At 39.4% G+C, this 15674-nt stretch overlaps 1 protein-coding gene across 9 annotated transcripts in view; it reads left to right on the top strand.

Moving 5' to 3' along the window:
- Positions 1 to 15674, top strand: part of DMD (dystrophin) — a 1717438-nt gene that overhangs the window by 1194060 nt on the left and 507704 nt on the right. For all 9 annotated transcript variants that reach the window (XM_035001266.1, XM_035001277.1, XM_035001248.1 and 6 more), the window contains one exon: positions 9824 to 9978. In XM_035001266.1, the coding sequence (XP_034857157.1) occupies positions 9824 to 9978 (155 nt within the window). The remainder of the gene's footprint in view (positions 1 to 9823; positions 9979 to 15674) is intronic.

Here is a 15674-nt window from a genome sequence, read left to right as displayed (position 1 = left end):
TTGGTTATTTTTTTTTTTTGGTCTTTCAAGAATTAAAGTTTATCAAAAAGCTCTGGTTTGAAATCAGGCCTCACTCTTTTACCTGTTTACTATGAAGCCTCTAACTTTAGCTTGATATTTCCTTCCAGAATTTGGAAAATTCGAGCATAGTTTTCCACTTAAACTTCTGGGTATTTTTTTATGATCTATAGATTAGAACCACAGGGCGTATCCTTTTTCCTCTAGACTTTTCAAATAGCAACCCATGAGTGAGTGGTGGCTTCCAAGATTATCTTTCTTAGGTAAAATAAGTGATTTTAATTACATTTATTAACATTTTAGTTTATATTTTACATATATGTGTGTGTATATACATATATATACACACAAATATATGCTCTAATGTTGCTTTATATTTCTTTAATAGACAAGGGTATCCCTAAAAAGGAATTAACTTGGAAAAATATAACCAAGTCATAGGTCTCAGTTTCATGCATTCTTATGCTACCAATTAGAGATTGAATAGATGATGGATAATAAACTCTTCTTTAAAAATGCAAACACCATCTTATGGATAAAAAAGGCCCAATTACAGTGCATATTACTTTAACACTGTAGGTTTGGCTTAAGTAAGGAGGGGAAGGGATGGAAAGGTCATTTTGTACCTTAGGATATTTCTAGAAAGCAAAAGCCTTCAGGGGGTATGTTTCACCTCAGAAAGGCTTTTGAATAGTGTGAGGATCCAAAAAGTAGAAAATAAGAGCCACAGGGCTTGAGAAAATGAGTACATAAGGAAAGACAGACATTCCACAAGGATACATTTTAATTGGTTTGTAGTGTGGCAAGTATTCTCTATACCTTTAAAAACTCTCTCCCTTTTTCCTTTCATAGCAAAAGTTAGTGATATTGGCTTTAGATGCTTGGTACTAATTTGGTTATTTGGCTGTACTTGTTATATGCAACAAATACAATTATTTCTTTTGATTCAAGAATAGAATGTTCTAGTTAACTGAGAAATGCCAGATTATATATACATTATACATTTTCAAGGAATAGGAGTCCACCCAAACATACTGGAACTATGGTAAAATTACTCTTGTTTGATTTTTATTATATAAACAGCCTACCAACATGAAAGAACAAATATTAAAACAAAAATGACTACTCTTCAGAAACATCAATTCATTTCAATTTCCTGTGTTCCCCTTCTAGTTCATGACTTAACAGATTTAAGAAATTCAGTATAGATAGAAATTGTGTTTTGTTTGTTACATAGGACTTTGATGCCCATTTATTGCACGTTAGACCATTGGGTTGATGTATTGTGTTAGTTTCATGTCCTCTCATTAAACACTGCAATTTTCTCATTTTTTGTACTGTATTAGTTAATGAAGGTCTTTATTCCTATAATGTATTTCTCTTCTTTTAAATATTTTATTAGGAGAAAATACCAAAAATACGATAGTTAAGTCAGTGGGAGTAAGCATTTGTATGTCACTTGATATCTTTTGCCAGATTGTCCTGCTAGATACTGTTCCCAGCAGTAGTACATGGATATGCTAGTTTTACCACAACCCTTCCAGCTTTGGGTTTTATTTTTTATTTATTTAATTGGTGTCAAATTATACCGTCACTGTCTTGATTTAATGCTCTATTTTTTTATTTTTTTAAGTTAATTTTTAAAATGGAAATCTTTTATTATTTCTCTTGTTTGAATTACTTATTCATATTCCTCTGTCCCTTTATCAGTGGCTTAACCCACTATGTTGGATTTGATATAACCATCTTAGCAATTTTTATCATCTTAATGCTTTAGAAGTCTCCTCCATGCACTTATAGCCGGGGTTAATTATGTTTCCAGATAAACCTATTATTGGCTTACTTATTTTATGTGTGGTATATCAAGTCATCAAAGACAGAGCTTGATAATTGTCAAAGACAAACAAGAAAACATAGGTCATTTGGTTTAGCAAGATTCTTACATTTGAAATTTTATTCTAATTTTTTTAAATTTTTTATTGTTATGTTAATCCCCATACATTACATCATTAGTTTTAGATGTAGTGTTCCATGATTCATTGTTTGTGCATAACACCCAGTGCTCCATGCAGAACGTGCCCTCCTCAATACCCATCACCAGGCTAACCCATCCTCCCACCCCCCTCCCCTCTAGAACCCTCAGTTTGTTTTTCAGAGTCCATCATCTCTCATGGTTCGTCTACCCCTCTGATTTCCCCCCCTTCATTCTTCCCCTCCTGCTACATTCTTTTCTTCTTCTTTTTTTTTTTCCTTTCTTAACATATATTGCATTATTTGTTTCAGAGGTACAGATCTGAGATTCAACAGTCTTGCACAGTTCACAGTGCTTACCAGAGCACATACCCTCCCCAGTGTCCATCAACCAGTCACCCCATCCCTCCCACCCCACCCCCCACTCCAGCAACCCTCAGTTTGTTTCCTGAGATCAAGAATTCCTCATATCAGTGAGGTCATATGATACATGTCTCTCTCTGTTTGACTTATTTCGCTCAGCATAATACCCTCCAGTTCTATCCACGTCGTTGCAAAAGGTAAGATCTCATTCCTTTTGATGGCTGCATGATATTCTTTTTTTTTTTTTTAAAGATTTTATTTATTTATTTTACAGAGAGAGACACAGTGAGAGAGGGAACACAAGCAGGGGGAGTGGGAGAGGGAAAAGCAGGCTTCCCACGGAGCAGGAAGTCCGATGCGGGGCTCGATCCCAGGACCTTGGGATCATGACCTGAGCTGAAGGCAGTCGCTTAACGACTGAGCCACCCAGGCGCCCCTGGCTGCATAATATTCTATTGTATATATATACCACATCTTCTTTATCCATTCATCTGTTGATGGACATCTTGGCTCTTTCCACAGTTTGGTTATTGTGGACATTGCTGCTATAAACATCAGGGTGCACGTACCCCTTCGGATCCCTACTTTTGTATCTTTGGGGTAAACACCCAGTAGTGCAATTGCTGGATCATATGGTAGCTCTATTTTCAACTTTTTGAGGAACCTCCATACTGTTTTCCAGAGTGACTGCACCAGCTTGCATTCCCACCAACAGTGTAGGAGGGTTCCCCTTTCTCCGCATCCCCCGCAACATCTGTCATTTCCTGACTTGTTAATTTTAGCCATTCTGACTGGTGTGAGGTGGTATCTCATTGAGGTTTTGATTTGGATTTCCCTGATGCCGAGCGATATTGAGCACTTTTTCATGTGTCTGTTGGCCATTTGGATGTCTTCTTTGGAAAAATGTCTGTTCATGTCACCATTTCTTGATTGGATTCTTTGTTCTTTGGGTGTTGAGTTTGATGAGTTCTTTATAGATTTTGGTTACTAGCCCTTTATCTGATATGTCATTTGCAAATATCTTCTCCCATTCTGTCGGTTGTCTTTTGGTTTTGTTGACTGTTTCCTTTGCTTTGCAAAAGCTTTTTTTCTTGATGAAGTCCCAATAGTTCATTTTTGCCCTTGCTTCCCTTGCCTTTGGCGATGTTTCTAGGAAGAAGTTGCTTCGGCTGAGGTCGAAGAGGTTGCTGCCTGTGTTCTCCTTTAGGATTTTGATGGACTCCTGTCTCACATTGAGGTCTTTCAACCATTTGGAGTCTATTTTTGTGTGTGGTGTAAGGAAATGGTCCAATTTCATTCTTCTGCATGTGGCTATCCAATTTTCCCAACACCATTTGTTGAAGAGACTGTCTTTTTTCCATTGGACATTCTTTCCTGCTTTGTCAAAGATGAGTTGACCATAGAGTTGAGGGTCCATTTCTGGGCTCTCTATTCTGTTCCATTGATCTATGTGCCTGTTTTTGTGCCAGTACCATACTGTCCTGATGATGACAGCTTTGTAATAGAGCTGGAAGTCCGGAATTGTGATGCCACCAGCTTTGCTTTTCTTTTTCAACATTCCTCTGGCTATGCGGGGTCTTTTCTGGTTCCATACAAATTTTAGGATTATTAGTTCCATTTCTTTGAAAAAAGTGGATGCTATTTTGATGGGGATGGCATTGAATGTGTAGATTGCTCTAGGTAGCATTGACATCTTCACAATATTTGTTCTTCCAATCCATGAGCATGGAACGTTTTTCCATTTCTTTGTGTCTTCCTCAATTTCTTTCATGAGTATTTTATAGTTTTCTTAGTACAGATCCTTTGCCTCTTTGGTTAGATTTATTCCTAGGTATCTTATGGTTTTGGGTGCAATTGTAAATGGGATGGACTCCTTAATTTCTCTTTCTTCTGTCTTGTTGTTGGTGTATAGGAATGCCACTGACTTCTGTGCATTGATTTTATATCCTGCCACTTTACTGAATTCCTGTATGAGTTCTAGCAGTTTTGGGGTGGAGTCTTTGGGGTTTTCCACATAAAGTATCATATCATCTGCAAAGAGTGAGAGTTTGACTTCTTCTCTGCCGATTTGGATGCCTTTGATTTCTTTTTGTTGTCTGATTGCTGTGGCTAGGACTTCCAATACTATGTTGAATAGCAGTGGTGATAGTGGACATCCCTGCCGCGTTCCTGACCTTAGGGGGAAAGCTCTGTTTTTCCCCATTGAGAATGATATTCGCTGTAGGTTTTTCATAGATGGCTTTTATGATATTGAGGTATGTACCCTCTATGCCTATACTCTGAAGAGTTTTGATCAAGAAAGGATGCTGTACTTTGTCAAATGCTTTTTCTGCATCTATTGAGAGGATCATATGATTTTTGTTCTTTCTTTTGTTAATGTATTGTATCATGTTGATTGATTTGCGGATGTTGAACCAACCTTGCAGCCCAGGGATAAATCCCACTTGGTCGTGGTGAATAATCCTTTTAATGTACTGTTGGATCCCATTGGCTAGTATTTTGGTGAGAATTTTTGCATCCATGTTCATCAGGGATATTGGTCTGTAATTCTCCTTTTTGATGGGGTCTTTGTCTGGTTTTGGGATCAAGGTAATGCTGGCCTCATAAAATGAGTTTGGAAGTTTTCCTTCCATTTCTATTTTTTGGAACGGTTTCAGAAGAATAGGTATTAATTCTTCTTGAAATGTTTGGTACAATTACCCTGGGAAGCCATCTGGCCCTCGGCTTTTGTTTGTGGGGAGATTTTTGATGACTGCTTCAATTTCCTTAGTGGTTATAGGTCTGTTCAGGTTTTCTATTTCTTCCTGGTTCAGTTTTGATAGTTGATACATCTCTAGGAATGCATCCATTTCTTCTAGGTTATCTAATTTGCTGGCATAGAGTTGCTCATAATATGTTCTTATAATTGTTTGTATTTCTTTGGTGTTGGTTGTGATCTCTCCTCTTTCATTCATGATTTTGTTGATTTGGGTCATTTCTCTTTTCTTTTTGAGAAGTCTGGCCAGGGGTTTATCAATCTTGTTAATTCTTTCAAAGAACCAGCTCCTTGTTTTGTTGATCTGTTCTACTGTTCTTTTAGTTTCTATTTCATTGATTTCTGCTTTGATCTTGATTATTTCTCTTCTCCTGCTGGGTTTAGGCTTTATTTGCTTTTCCTTCTCCAGCTCCTTTAGGTGTAGGGTTAGGTTGTGTACTTGAGACCTTTCTTGTTTCTTGAGAAAGGCTTGTATTGCTATATACTTTCCTCTTAGGACTGCCTTTGCTGCATCCCAAAGATTTTGAATAGCTGTTTTCATTTTCATTGGTTTCCATGAATTTTTTTAATTCTTCTTTAATTTCCTGGTTGACCCATTCATTCTTCAGTAGGATGCTCTTTAGCCTCCATGTATTTGAGTTCTTTCCGACTTTCCTCTTGTGAATGAGTTCTAGTTTCAAAGCATTGTGGTCTGAAAATAGGCAGGGAATGATCCCAATCTTTTGGTACCGGTTGAGACCTGATTTATGACCTAGGATGTGATCTATTCTGGAGAATGTTCCATGGGCACTAGAGAAGAATGTGTATTCCGTTGCTTTGGGATGGAATGTTCTGAATATGTCTGTGAAGTCCATTTGGTCCAGTGTGTCATTGAAAGTCTTAATTTCCTTGTTGATCTTTTGCTTAGACGATCTGTCCATTTCAGTGAGGGGGGTGTTAAAGTCCCCCACTATTATTGTATTGTTGTCGATGTGTTTCTTTGCTTTTGTTATTAATTGCCTTATATAATTGGCTGCTCCCATGTTAGGGGCATAGATATTTACAATTGTTAGATCTTCTTGTTGGATAGACCCTTTAAGTAGGATATAGTGTCCTTCCTCATCTCTTATTACAGTCTTTGGCTTAAAATCTAATTTGTCTGATATAAGGATTGCCACCCCAGCTTTCTTTTGGTGTCCATTAGCATGGTAAATGGTTTTCCACCCCCTCACTTTCAATCTGGGGGTGTCTTTGGTTCTAAAATGAGTCTCTTGCAGACAGCATATCGATGGGTCTTGTTTTTTAATCCAGTCTGATAGCCTGTGTCTTTTGATTGGGGCATTTAGCCCATTTACATTCAGGGTAACTATTGAAAGATAGGAATTTAGTGCCATTGTATTGCCTGTAAGGTGACTGTTACTGTATATTGTCTGTGTTCCTTTCTGGTCTATGTTGCTTTTAGGCTCTCTCTTTGCTTAGAGGACCCCTTTCAATATTTCTTGTAGGGCTGGTTTTGTGTTTGCAAATTCCTTTAGTTTTTGTTTGTCCTGGAAGCTTTTTCTCTCTCCTTCAATTTTCAATGACAGCCTAGCTGGATATAGTATTCTTGGCTGCATATTTTTCTCATTTAGTGCTCTGAATATATCCTGCCAGTCCTTTCTGGCCTGCCAGGTCTCTGTGGATAGGTCTGTTGCCAATCTAATGTTTCTACCATTGTAGGTTACAGATCTCTTCTCCCGAGCTGCCTTCAGGATTTTTTCTTTGTCTCTGAGACTCATAAGTTTTACTATTAGATGTCGGGGTGTTGACCTATTTTTATTGATTTTGAGAGGGGTTCTCTGTGCTTCCTGGATTTTGATGCCTGTTTCCTTCCCCAAATTAGGGAAGTTCTCTGCTATAATTTGCTCCATTATACCTTCTGCCCCTCTCTCTCTTTCTTCTTCTTCTGGGATCCCAATTATTCTAATGTTTTGTCTTATGGTATCGCTTATCTCTCGAATTCTGCCCTTGTGATCCAGTAGTTGTTTATCTCTCTTTTTCTCAGCTTCTTTATTTTCCATCATTTGGTCTTCTATATCACTGATTCTCTCTTCTACCTCATTTATCCTAGCAGTTAGCACCCCCATATTTGATTGCACCTCATTAATAGCCTTTTTGATTTTTACTTGGTTAGATTTTAGTTCTTTTACTTCTCCAGAAAGGGTTTCTCTAATAACTTCCATGCTTTTTTCAAGCCCAGCTAGTATCTTTAAAGTGATGATTCTGAACTCTAGATCTGACATCATACTAATGTCCATATTGAGTAGGTCCCTGGCAGTCGGTACTACCTCTTGTTCTTTTTGTTGAGGTGATTTTTTTCCATCTTGTCATTTTGTGCAGAGGAGAATAGATTAATGAGAGAACAAAATGCTAACAGGGTAACAACGTCCCCAGAAAATATACTGTAAACAAATCAGAAAAGACCTGAAGTAGTGGGAAAAGAAAGGGAAAGAGAGGAAAAAGAAAAGAAAAAAGAAAAAAGATAAAAACAAACAAAAACAGAACAAAACAAAACAAAACAAAAACAGAATGTGATCAAATATGATCAGGCTGGTATATAGATCAGTGCCACACACTAGATTTGGGGTGTATTTTGGTCTGTTAAAAGAAAGTGCCTCCCAAAATTTTAAAGAAAGAAAAACTTATATATGTACAAAAATAAGGGTTGATATGATGAAGGGATGGAATATGACTGTAAAGATGGAAATTATAAAAAATTTTATAAAAGGAATTGATAAGTTGTTTTAAAAAAAAGAAGAGGATTTAAAAAAAAAAGGGGAGAGAATGTGATCAGGCAGGGGAGTAGAAAAAAACCATACACTAGAGATTTAGAGTATATTTTGATCTGTTAGAAGAAACTATCTCAAAATTTTAAAGAGAGAACAACTTATATATATATATGCCAAAAATACGGGTAACTACTATGAAGGGATAGAATATGACTCTAAATATGAAAAATAATGTTTTTTAAAAAAGGGATTGATAAGATGTTGGTTGAAAAAGGGAAAAAGAAAAATTCAAAAAAAAAAGACCGTTAAAAAAAAATTCACTTTGAAAGACTAAAGAATCATGGTAAAAAAGCCATGAATTCTATGTGCAGTATTCCCCTAGCGCTGGAGTTCTGCCGTTCTCATTGATCGGTAAACTTGATCTTGGCTGGCTGTTCTCGCTGATCTTCTGGGGAGGGGCCTGTTGCCGTGGTTTCCAAAGGTCTTTGCAGGAGGTGGAATTGCCCCGCCCTTGCCCCCTCCCGGCTAAGTAATCTGCTCGGGTTTGCTCTCCGGGGCTTTTGTTCCCTGCGAGCTTTCCGTACAGCTTTGGAGGCGGAGAGTGAAAATGGCGGCCTCCCAATCTCCGCCCTGGAGGAGCCGAGAACTCGGGGCCCCGCTCCTCAGTGAGCCCCCAGAGAAAAGCAGTCAGTTGCTCCCGTCTCCCTGGTCTCCGGCCGCACTCTGTGCTCACCCGGCCTGTGGCCGTGCGTTTCTCTCTCTGGCACCCGGCCCCGGGTAGAGTCTCCAAACCCAGCAGATCCCTGCGGTGCACTCCCGCGCGGCTCCCCCCGGGGGAGGAAGGTGAGTCTCCCCGGATCTGCCGCTTGTTGGGTCCCTGCTGGAGGAGCAGGGGCCCGACTGTGCCGCGGATCACGGTTTGTGTCAACCCCGAGCTGAGAGCCCGCGCCTGGGCTCCGCCTCTGCAGCCGGCTTCCCTGCTCATTACCTGGGAGCTCTGCCACACTCAGGCACCCCCGGTCTTTCTGTGACCCCAAGGGTCCTGAGACCCCACTGTCCCGGGGGGTTCCACCCCCCGCTTAGCCACCAGAGTGATGTCCCTCGGCGGAGCAGACTTTTAAAAGTTCCGATTTTGTGCCCCGCGGCTCTATCACTTGCCAGAAGCGGCCGACGGAGGCCCCTCCCCCGCCGTCTATCTTCCCGAATATCGCCTCGGATTCACTTCTCCGCACGTCCTACCTTCCAGAAAGTGGTCGCTTTTCTGATGAGAGTTGTTGCTCTTCTTTTCTTCGATCTCCTGTTGAGTTTGTAGGTGTTCAGAATGGTTTGATCCCTATCCAGCTGAATTCCTGAGAGGAGACCAAATCCAGGTCTCCTACTCCTCCGCCATCTTGCTCCGCCCCTCATTTTATTCTAATTTTAAAGGAGGATATTTATTAAGGTATTATGAATAAACTGGTCCTTTGAAAATGTTCACAACTAGAATAACAGTACTGTTCTTTTGATGTGAGATATTTTCTATATGCAGCTGTAGTTGAATGCCAGTAGATGGCACTAATTACATAAACAATTCAACAATTTAATGAAGGGGGAAAGAAATACATGAGATTTGCTTTTCCATTCAAATTTTGGTATGTCCCATACTCAACAATTATATGGGAGCTTACTTTTATAGTTCTCTACCATGAAAAAAATAATTAAACCCAGTTGATTTCCAATTAATTGGCACTAAATTGAAATACCCAATACTGAGTATTGCTCAAGATGCAGCATTTGAAAAGTTTTGTCATGAAAAGTGGGTTAGTTTATACAGTCATGATTGACTAAATCACGTGGTAGGTTAAAAGTAATCATGTAGACATGTTCTGACCTGAGGATTCAAAAGCTATTTATGCGAAATTTTAAGAAACTACAACTCAAGATTTCAGAGAAAACTGACATTCATTTTCTTTCCCATATGCATCCACAGCAGTTGGCCAAAGACCTCCGCCAGTGGCAGATAAATGTAGATGTTGCAAATGATTTGGCACTGAAACTTCTCCGGGATTATTCTGCAGATGATACCAGAAAAGTTCACATGATAACAGAGAACATCAATGCCTCTTGGGCAAGTATTCATAAAAGGTATGAATGACATTATTTTTGAAACTAGTGTTGGCTGCCATGATGGTTGGGTGGTGACACTGGGTGGACCACGCAGATTTGTTTTCCTGATCCTGCTAAACTGGGGCCTCAGAGGATCCAAGGTGACAAATGCCAAGCAAATACGCAGGCTCGCCTGAATCCTCTAGAATTTTAAAGGTGAGGGACCTGAAGACTGGTGAAATTAAGTGATTTGCCCAGGCAATGATGTAACTAAGAGTTTAGACAAACAAAAATACTGATTTGGCCAGAAGAGCCATTTGTCAATATGTTTTGAGAACTCTGTCCAAAGAAATATTCTATTCCATAGTGACACATGCTGCCCCATTCTTAATCTGACAAGGAAGTTACTTGGGGTTTCATGATGGGATTATAGCTGTCCATGGTGCCATCATTGCATCTCACTCCACATACTAAATGAGAAAATCCGTGCAGTATCACATGACTCAGAACTTCATTTCCCCTTCCGTATCAATGAAAATTAACAGCTCTTAGAGATACTATCTCCTCAAAGTAGATTCTGTGTCTTTATTATGCACTCCTTTAACCCTATGTGCTTTTCTTTTAATAGCATGTGTCCTAATTTTAAATAAAAACCTGAATTATGTAAATAACTGTTTAATGTTTGTCCTTCATATTAGTCTAAACTCCTTAAGGACAGAGACCCTCTTTCTTTTTTTTTTTTTAAATTATGTTCAGTTAGCCAACATACAGTACATCATTAGTTTTTGATGTAGTGTTCAACGATTCATTATTTGCGTATAACACCCAGTGCTCATCACAACATGTGCCCTCCTTAATACCCATCACCTAGTTATCCCATCCCCCCACCCCCTCCCTTCTGTAACCCTCAGTTTGGTTCCTGGAGTCCAGAATCTCTCATGGTTTGAAAGACCCTCTTTCTTATTTGACACATCCTGAGGTCCTGAACCAAGTGATACAATGGGGAGCTGGGAAATACTTGTTGAATGATGACTCTCTTTGCATAATGTAGTTACCTTGTTCATGCTATGGTAACTTAAGGATTATTGGATACTTATTTTTAGTTCCTCAAAAAACAGGGGCAATTCAGCTCAGGTCATGATCCCAGGAGTCCTAGGATCCAGCCCCCGAGTCAGGCTCCCTGCTCAGGGGGGAGTCTGCTTCTCCATCTCCTTTTACCCCTCCCCACTGCTTATGCACTCTCTCTCTATCTCAAGTAAATAGATAAAATCTTAAAATAAAAACCAGGGGCAAAAAGAGTACCTGTACAGTGATGAGGAAAGCCACAGTGAAATGTAAATAAATTCCAGAAGATGACATGAATTACTGAAGATGTCAGTTAGGTGGCCTTTATTAAGAAGAAAAGGCCTCCATCAGGGGGAGAAAAACCAACAGATTTTGAACTAAGAGCAGAAACTCAGGAGTCACAAGCTGCTGATATGCGGAAACTGAGAAAGCAAGTAAATCTTGAAACTGAGTTAGGAATCAAAGAGTGAAAATTCCTGCGAAACTGGATTTACATCAGTGGCCCTGAGGGAAGAGAGCAGCTCTAGTCTTGAATTCCAGATAGTGGGTGTTCAGATGACCATGGAAAAGAAGTTTCAACCTGAAGTTGGGAGTTACTTTCAGGGCCCTATCACACGGACCCTGGTGGAGAGAGGACAAGCTTGAATAGGGGAGTGATAATTGGAAAAAAATTCTTAAAGTTACTTCCCCCTCTCAGTGGCAAGGTTTGAATTTTCCAGTTCAAATATAGATCTGGTATCTGTTGAGTTAAATAAGGGCAGATTAAGCTCAGGAAGACTTAGGCATATGTGAGCCAATGGTATCAGAAGCTCAATAGTTAGATCTCAATGGGAAATGCTTGTTTGTCAAAGAGAAGCCTCTTCTTTGGGAAAGCAAATTAAGATCAGAAATCAATTTGGTGAGTTTAGGGAATGTAAGCTAACAAGGGGCCAAAATGAAAACTTGTTTCTGGTACAAACCTAGGGCTTCAGGGAGGTCCTATCCCATCTGTGCAGCTCTTTCTGGAAGCCCCCTGGCTCCACACTCCCATGCTCCTCTGATATCCAAGCTGCTCTCTTCTTTAAATAACTTCCTCAAGGTCTTGGATTCTTCAGAGGGGCTTCCAGTTTATATTTTTTGACTTGGTCCCTAAAAATCTACCACCTAAAGGAGGTATATAGTTATTTCTCCAATGGCTAAAGTTAAATAGAATGTTAGCAGCCAAATTACATTTTCCACTGGCCCCTACAGAAGCTGAAGTCTGCCAAACTAATTTTGACTCATGCCTCTAAAATTCTTCCCTGTGCCTTTCTCACATGTACTCTGTGAAAATGCATCCACTTGTGTCGTTTCAGTCCACTAATGACTATCCATTTATGTCATTTGCCGCTGACAATGATTTTGTGACTTTCAGACCTGCATATTCCACTGACTTATTTCCATTTGAATGTCCCTCCAGAATCTCAAACTGAATGAGCCCAAGGCTGAACTCATCTTTGCCCTCTTCCAACCTTTTTCTCCAGATGCAGCCTACTTCTCTTCCCACGATGCCTCTCCAGTGAACGTTACCACAACCCAGTCAGTTGCCAAATAGAAACTCATGCTTGAGTCTTCCTTTTACAAGCCCAATAGCTAAGCTATCACAGAGCTATTTACTGCAGAAATCGCTTTCAAATCCAGCCACTCCTCTTTATCCCTCCTCCTTAACTGTCGGGTTTTGCCTGAGTGACTATATCATTCACTTAACTGGTGTCCCTCCTTCTAGTCTTTCCACTTCCTATCCATTCTCTACGTAAAATGCAGGCTGATCTTTCTAAATATGGTATATTTATGTAGCTCACCCTCCTCTGACTTTTAAAGCCTTTAATGGCTTATCCATTATTTTCTGAAGACAGTCCATACTCCTATAAATGATTTTGAGGTTGTGTGTGATTTAGCGTTTCCTCAAAACTACAGCCTCATTTTCTGCACTTACTCAGTCTCCCCTCCCAGGTGCCCCACACATAATTAAGTAACATTGAGCTATTTTCATTTCCTCGTAGCTATGCTCTGTCTTCTCTCCTGACCTGGAATATATGTATTATTCCTTCCTCTTTACCTAGTTAAGTTCTGTTCATTATCCAGGTCTCAGTGTAAATGCCAATTCCTTCGGGAAGCCTTTTCAGTGCACACTCTTTCGGCCCCCTCTATTATAGAGCTTACCTCACTACTTAAGTGTTTGCTGGTCATTGTCTGTTACGAGAATGTTGGCTTTGTGAGGGTATTCCCATGGGCTGCTTGTCCACCCTATTACCTTGCACTTAGCTATGCACATGGTAACTACCCCCAACACATTTATTATTAAATGGGTAAATGAACAAATGAAAAATAACTAACTACAAGTGTTCTGGTGCGCCAATAACTTAACTCAGAAGAAAACTGTCTCCATTAGGATTGCTTTCCATTTCAAATAACAGAAAACCAAAGTTCAGTAGCTTATCTAACGAAGGTTTATTTGTCTCATTTAATGAGTGGTTCAGGGGTAGGCAGATGGCTGACATTGGCTCAATGGCTCAGCGTTGTCAGCCTTGAAGTTTCCATGCTCTCCTTGGTGTCTCCCTGAGAACACATGCATTCCAGCAGGAAGAAAAAGAAGGAGAAGGGGTGGTGCTTGGATCAGGAAAGCAGTGGGTTTCCCAGGAAGCTGAAGATCAGAACTGTGCCACAAAACCACCTCTAGTGGCTAATAATTGGGGTTGAGTCAAACAATAGAGAATGTCTGCCTCAAAGGGGATGGAAAGAATAAACTGGGGAACTGACATGCTGTAGCTGGACAGCATTAGGTTCCCTGGAAAGATAACCAGTCAGATCTTTGAATAAATAGAGTATATTCATGTAGCTCATATATTCATGTTCATTGTATTTATACAGTATATTTACAGAGGGTCGTAAAACAGTGGCCATTTGGGCTTGATGGTTGTTCTGGTCAGTGTGAAAGGTCTTGAGGAGAGCTGGATTCTCTGCTGGCTAATGACACCTTTATACTCGAAGTTCACATTCTGTGTATGCTGTGTGTGTCAGCTACACAGATGAAGCCATCTTCTATTTGACTACAGCTTCTCAGCATCTCTTATTTTACATTCTTACAGATCTTGTGCTAGGTAGATAAAGAATAAAAAAACTCTTTATATGATCTTTAGTCTTCTGACCCTTTTATCCAGTGTCTTGCCCAGGTAAACCTAGGAGGAAAGTAACATCATCATCTTCCTCTAGATTCATGCTGTCCATTAGGGGTAGCCAGTAGCCAAGGGTGGCAATTTAAATGTAAATTGAAACTAAATAAAATTTAAAATTCATTTTCTCCATCTCATCAGCCACTGTTTAAGTGCTCAGGAGCCACAGGTAACTAGTGACTTCCCTATTGGACAGTGCAAAAGAGAGCATTTCCATCATCACAAAAAATTTGGTTGGTAGTCCTGCTGCAGATCATCTTTGTCTATGTCCAGCTAAGCAATGTAGGGCACACTTACAACAATTTCTTAAAAGTAAAAAGGTGTTGGTTCACATTATTTTATTTCCTTGTTTATACTTTATATCTTCTGTTTATCCACTTTGTAGAGTTGGTATTTAAAGTCTCGAGAACTACAACTATCACAGGATAGAAACACTTTGACTTTTGTTGTTAATCTTATAAACATAATTTTAAAAGGAGAAATTATTAACATTGATATTTGGGTTATGGAGAAAAAGTATCTCACATCTTTGAAAAGTACCTATAAATAAGACTTTCTAGGTAGAAGGGACTCTGCTGTAAGCATTCTGGTTACATCATTTCTCACAGTTCAGGCTTTACTGCAGAACACTCATGTACTGCCTGCCCTGAAACTTTTCAGTCATATAGAGAAATACGTGCAAAATATCTGTACATTTAGAAGCCTGTTTAAAGCAATAAACTCTTCAATGCATTTCCAATTGTTGAATAACACGTAAAAATTGTAACTTGAAAAACCTTGACATTATATACTGACAGGCTGTAGTTTTGAGACATACTCAAAAACAAGAGTGAACTGGGGCACCTGGGTGGCTCAGTCAGTTAAGCTTCTGACTCTTGGTTTCGGCTCAGGTCATGATCTCATAGTCATGGGATCGAGCCCTGTGTCAGCCTCCATGCTCAGCATAGAGTCTGCTTGAGATTCTTTCCCCTCCCCCTCTTCTCTTCCCCCTGCTTGCACGGACACGCATTCTCTCTCTCTCTCTCTCAAATAAATAAATGAAATCCTTTAAAAAGGTGAACTAACTTTGTTTTGTATTTTAGTGTTCAGCTTAAGTTTATTAATAGGTCATAAGAACCTTCGAATTCTACCCTGGCTTTGATAGGACCTTTACCATTTCATATGGAGAAATACAAATAGCCACATGTGCCTAAAAGGAATTATCTACCATGCATGATTAAAAGAAAAGGGTACTTCTCAACTAAATTCTGTAGTTTAACAATTCAGATCAGAACATAGATCATCACTGTGACCTATGTAGGAAAATATTTTGTTTTCCTGATCAGATTTCTGATAGAGTCCATGTTAACATAGAAAGCCAGAAATGAGGGCCTCTCCAAGTTCATTTCTTTGTTTTCAACCTCTATGAATAGATATGAATTGGTGAATAAGATAATATTAGATGTGATATTACAAATGATTGTGAGAAGCCTCTAAGGA

This window comes from Mirounga leonina, unplaced genomic scaffold (genome assembly GCF_011800145.1).
Source record: "Mirounga leonina isolate KUSES-001 unplaced genomic scaffold, KU_Mleo_1.0 Mir_101595, whole genome shotgun sequence".
NCBI lineage: Eukaryota > Metazoa > Chordata > Mammalia > Carnivora > Phocidae > Mirounga > Mirounga leonina.
The sequence above is the reverse complement of the archived record's forward strand: the minus strand, read 5'-3'. Positions and strand labels throughout refer to the sequence as shown.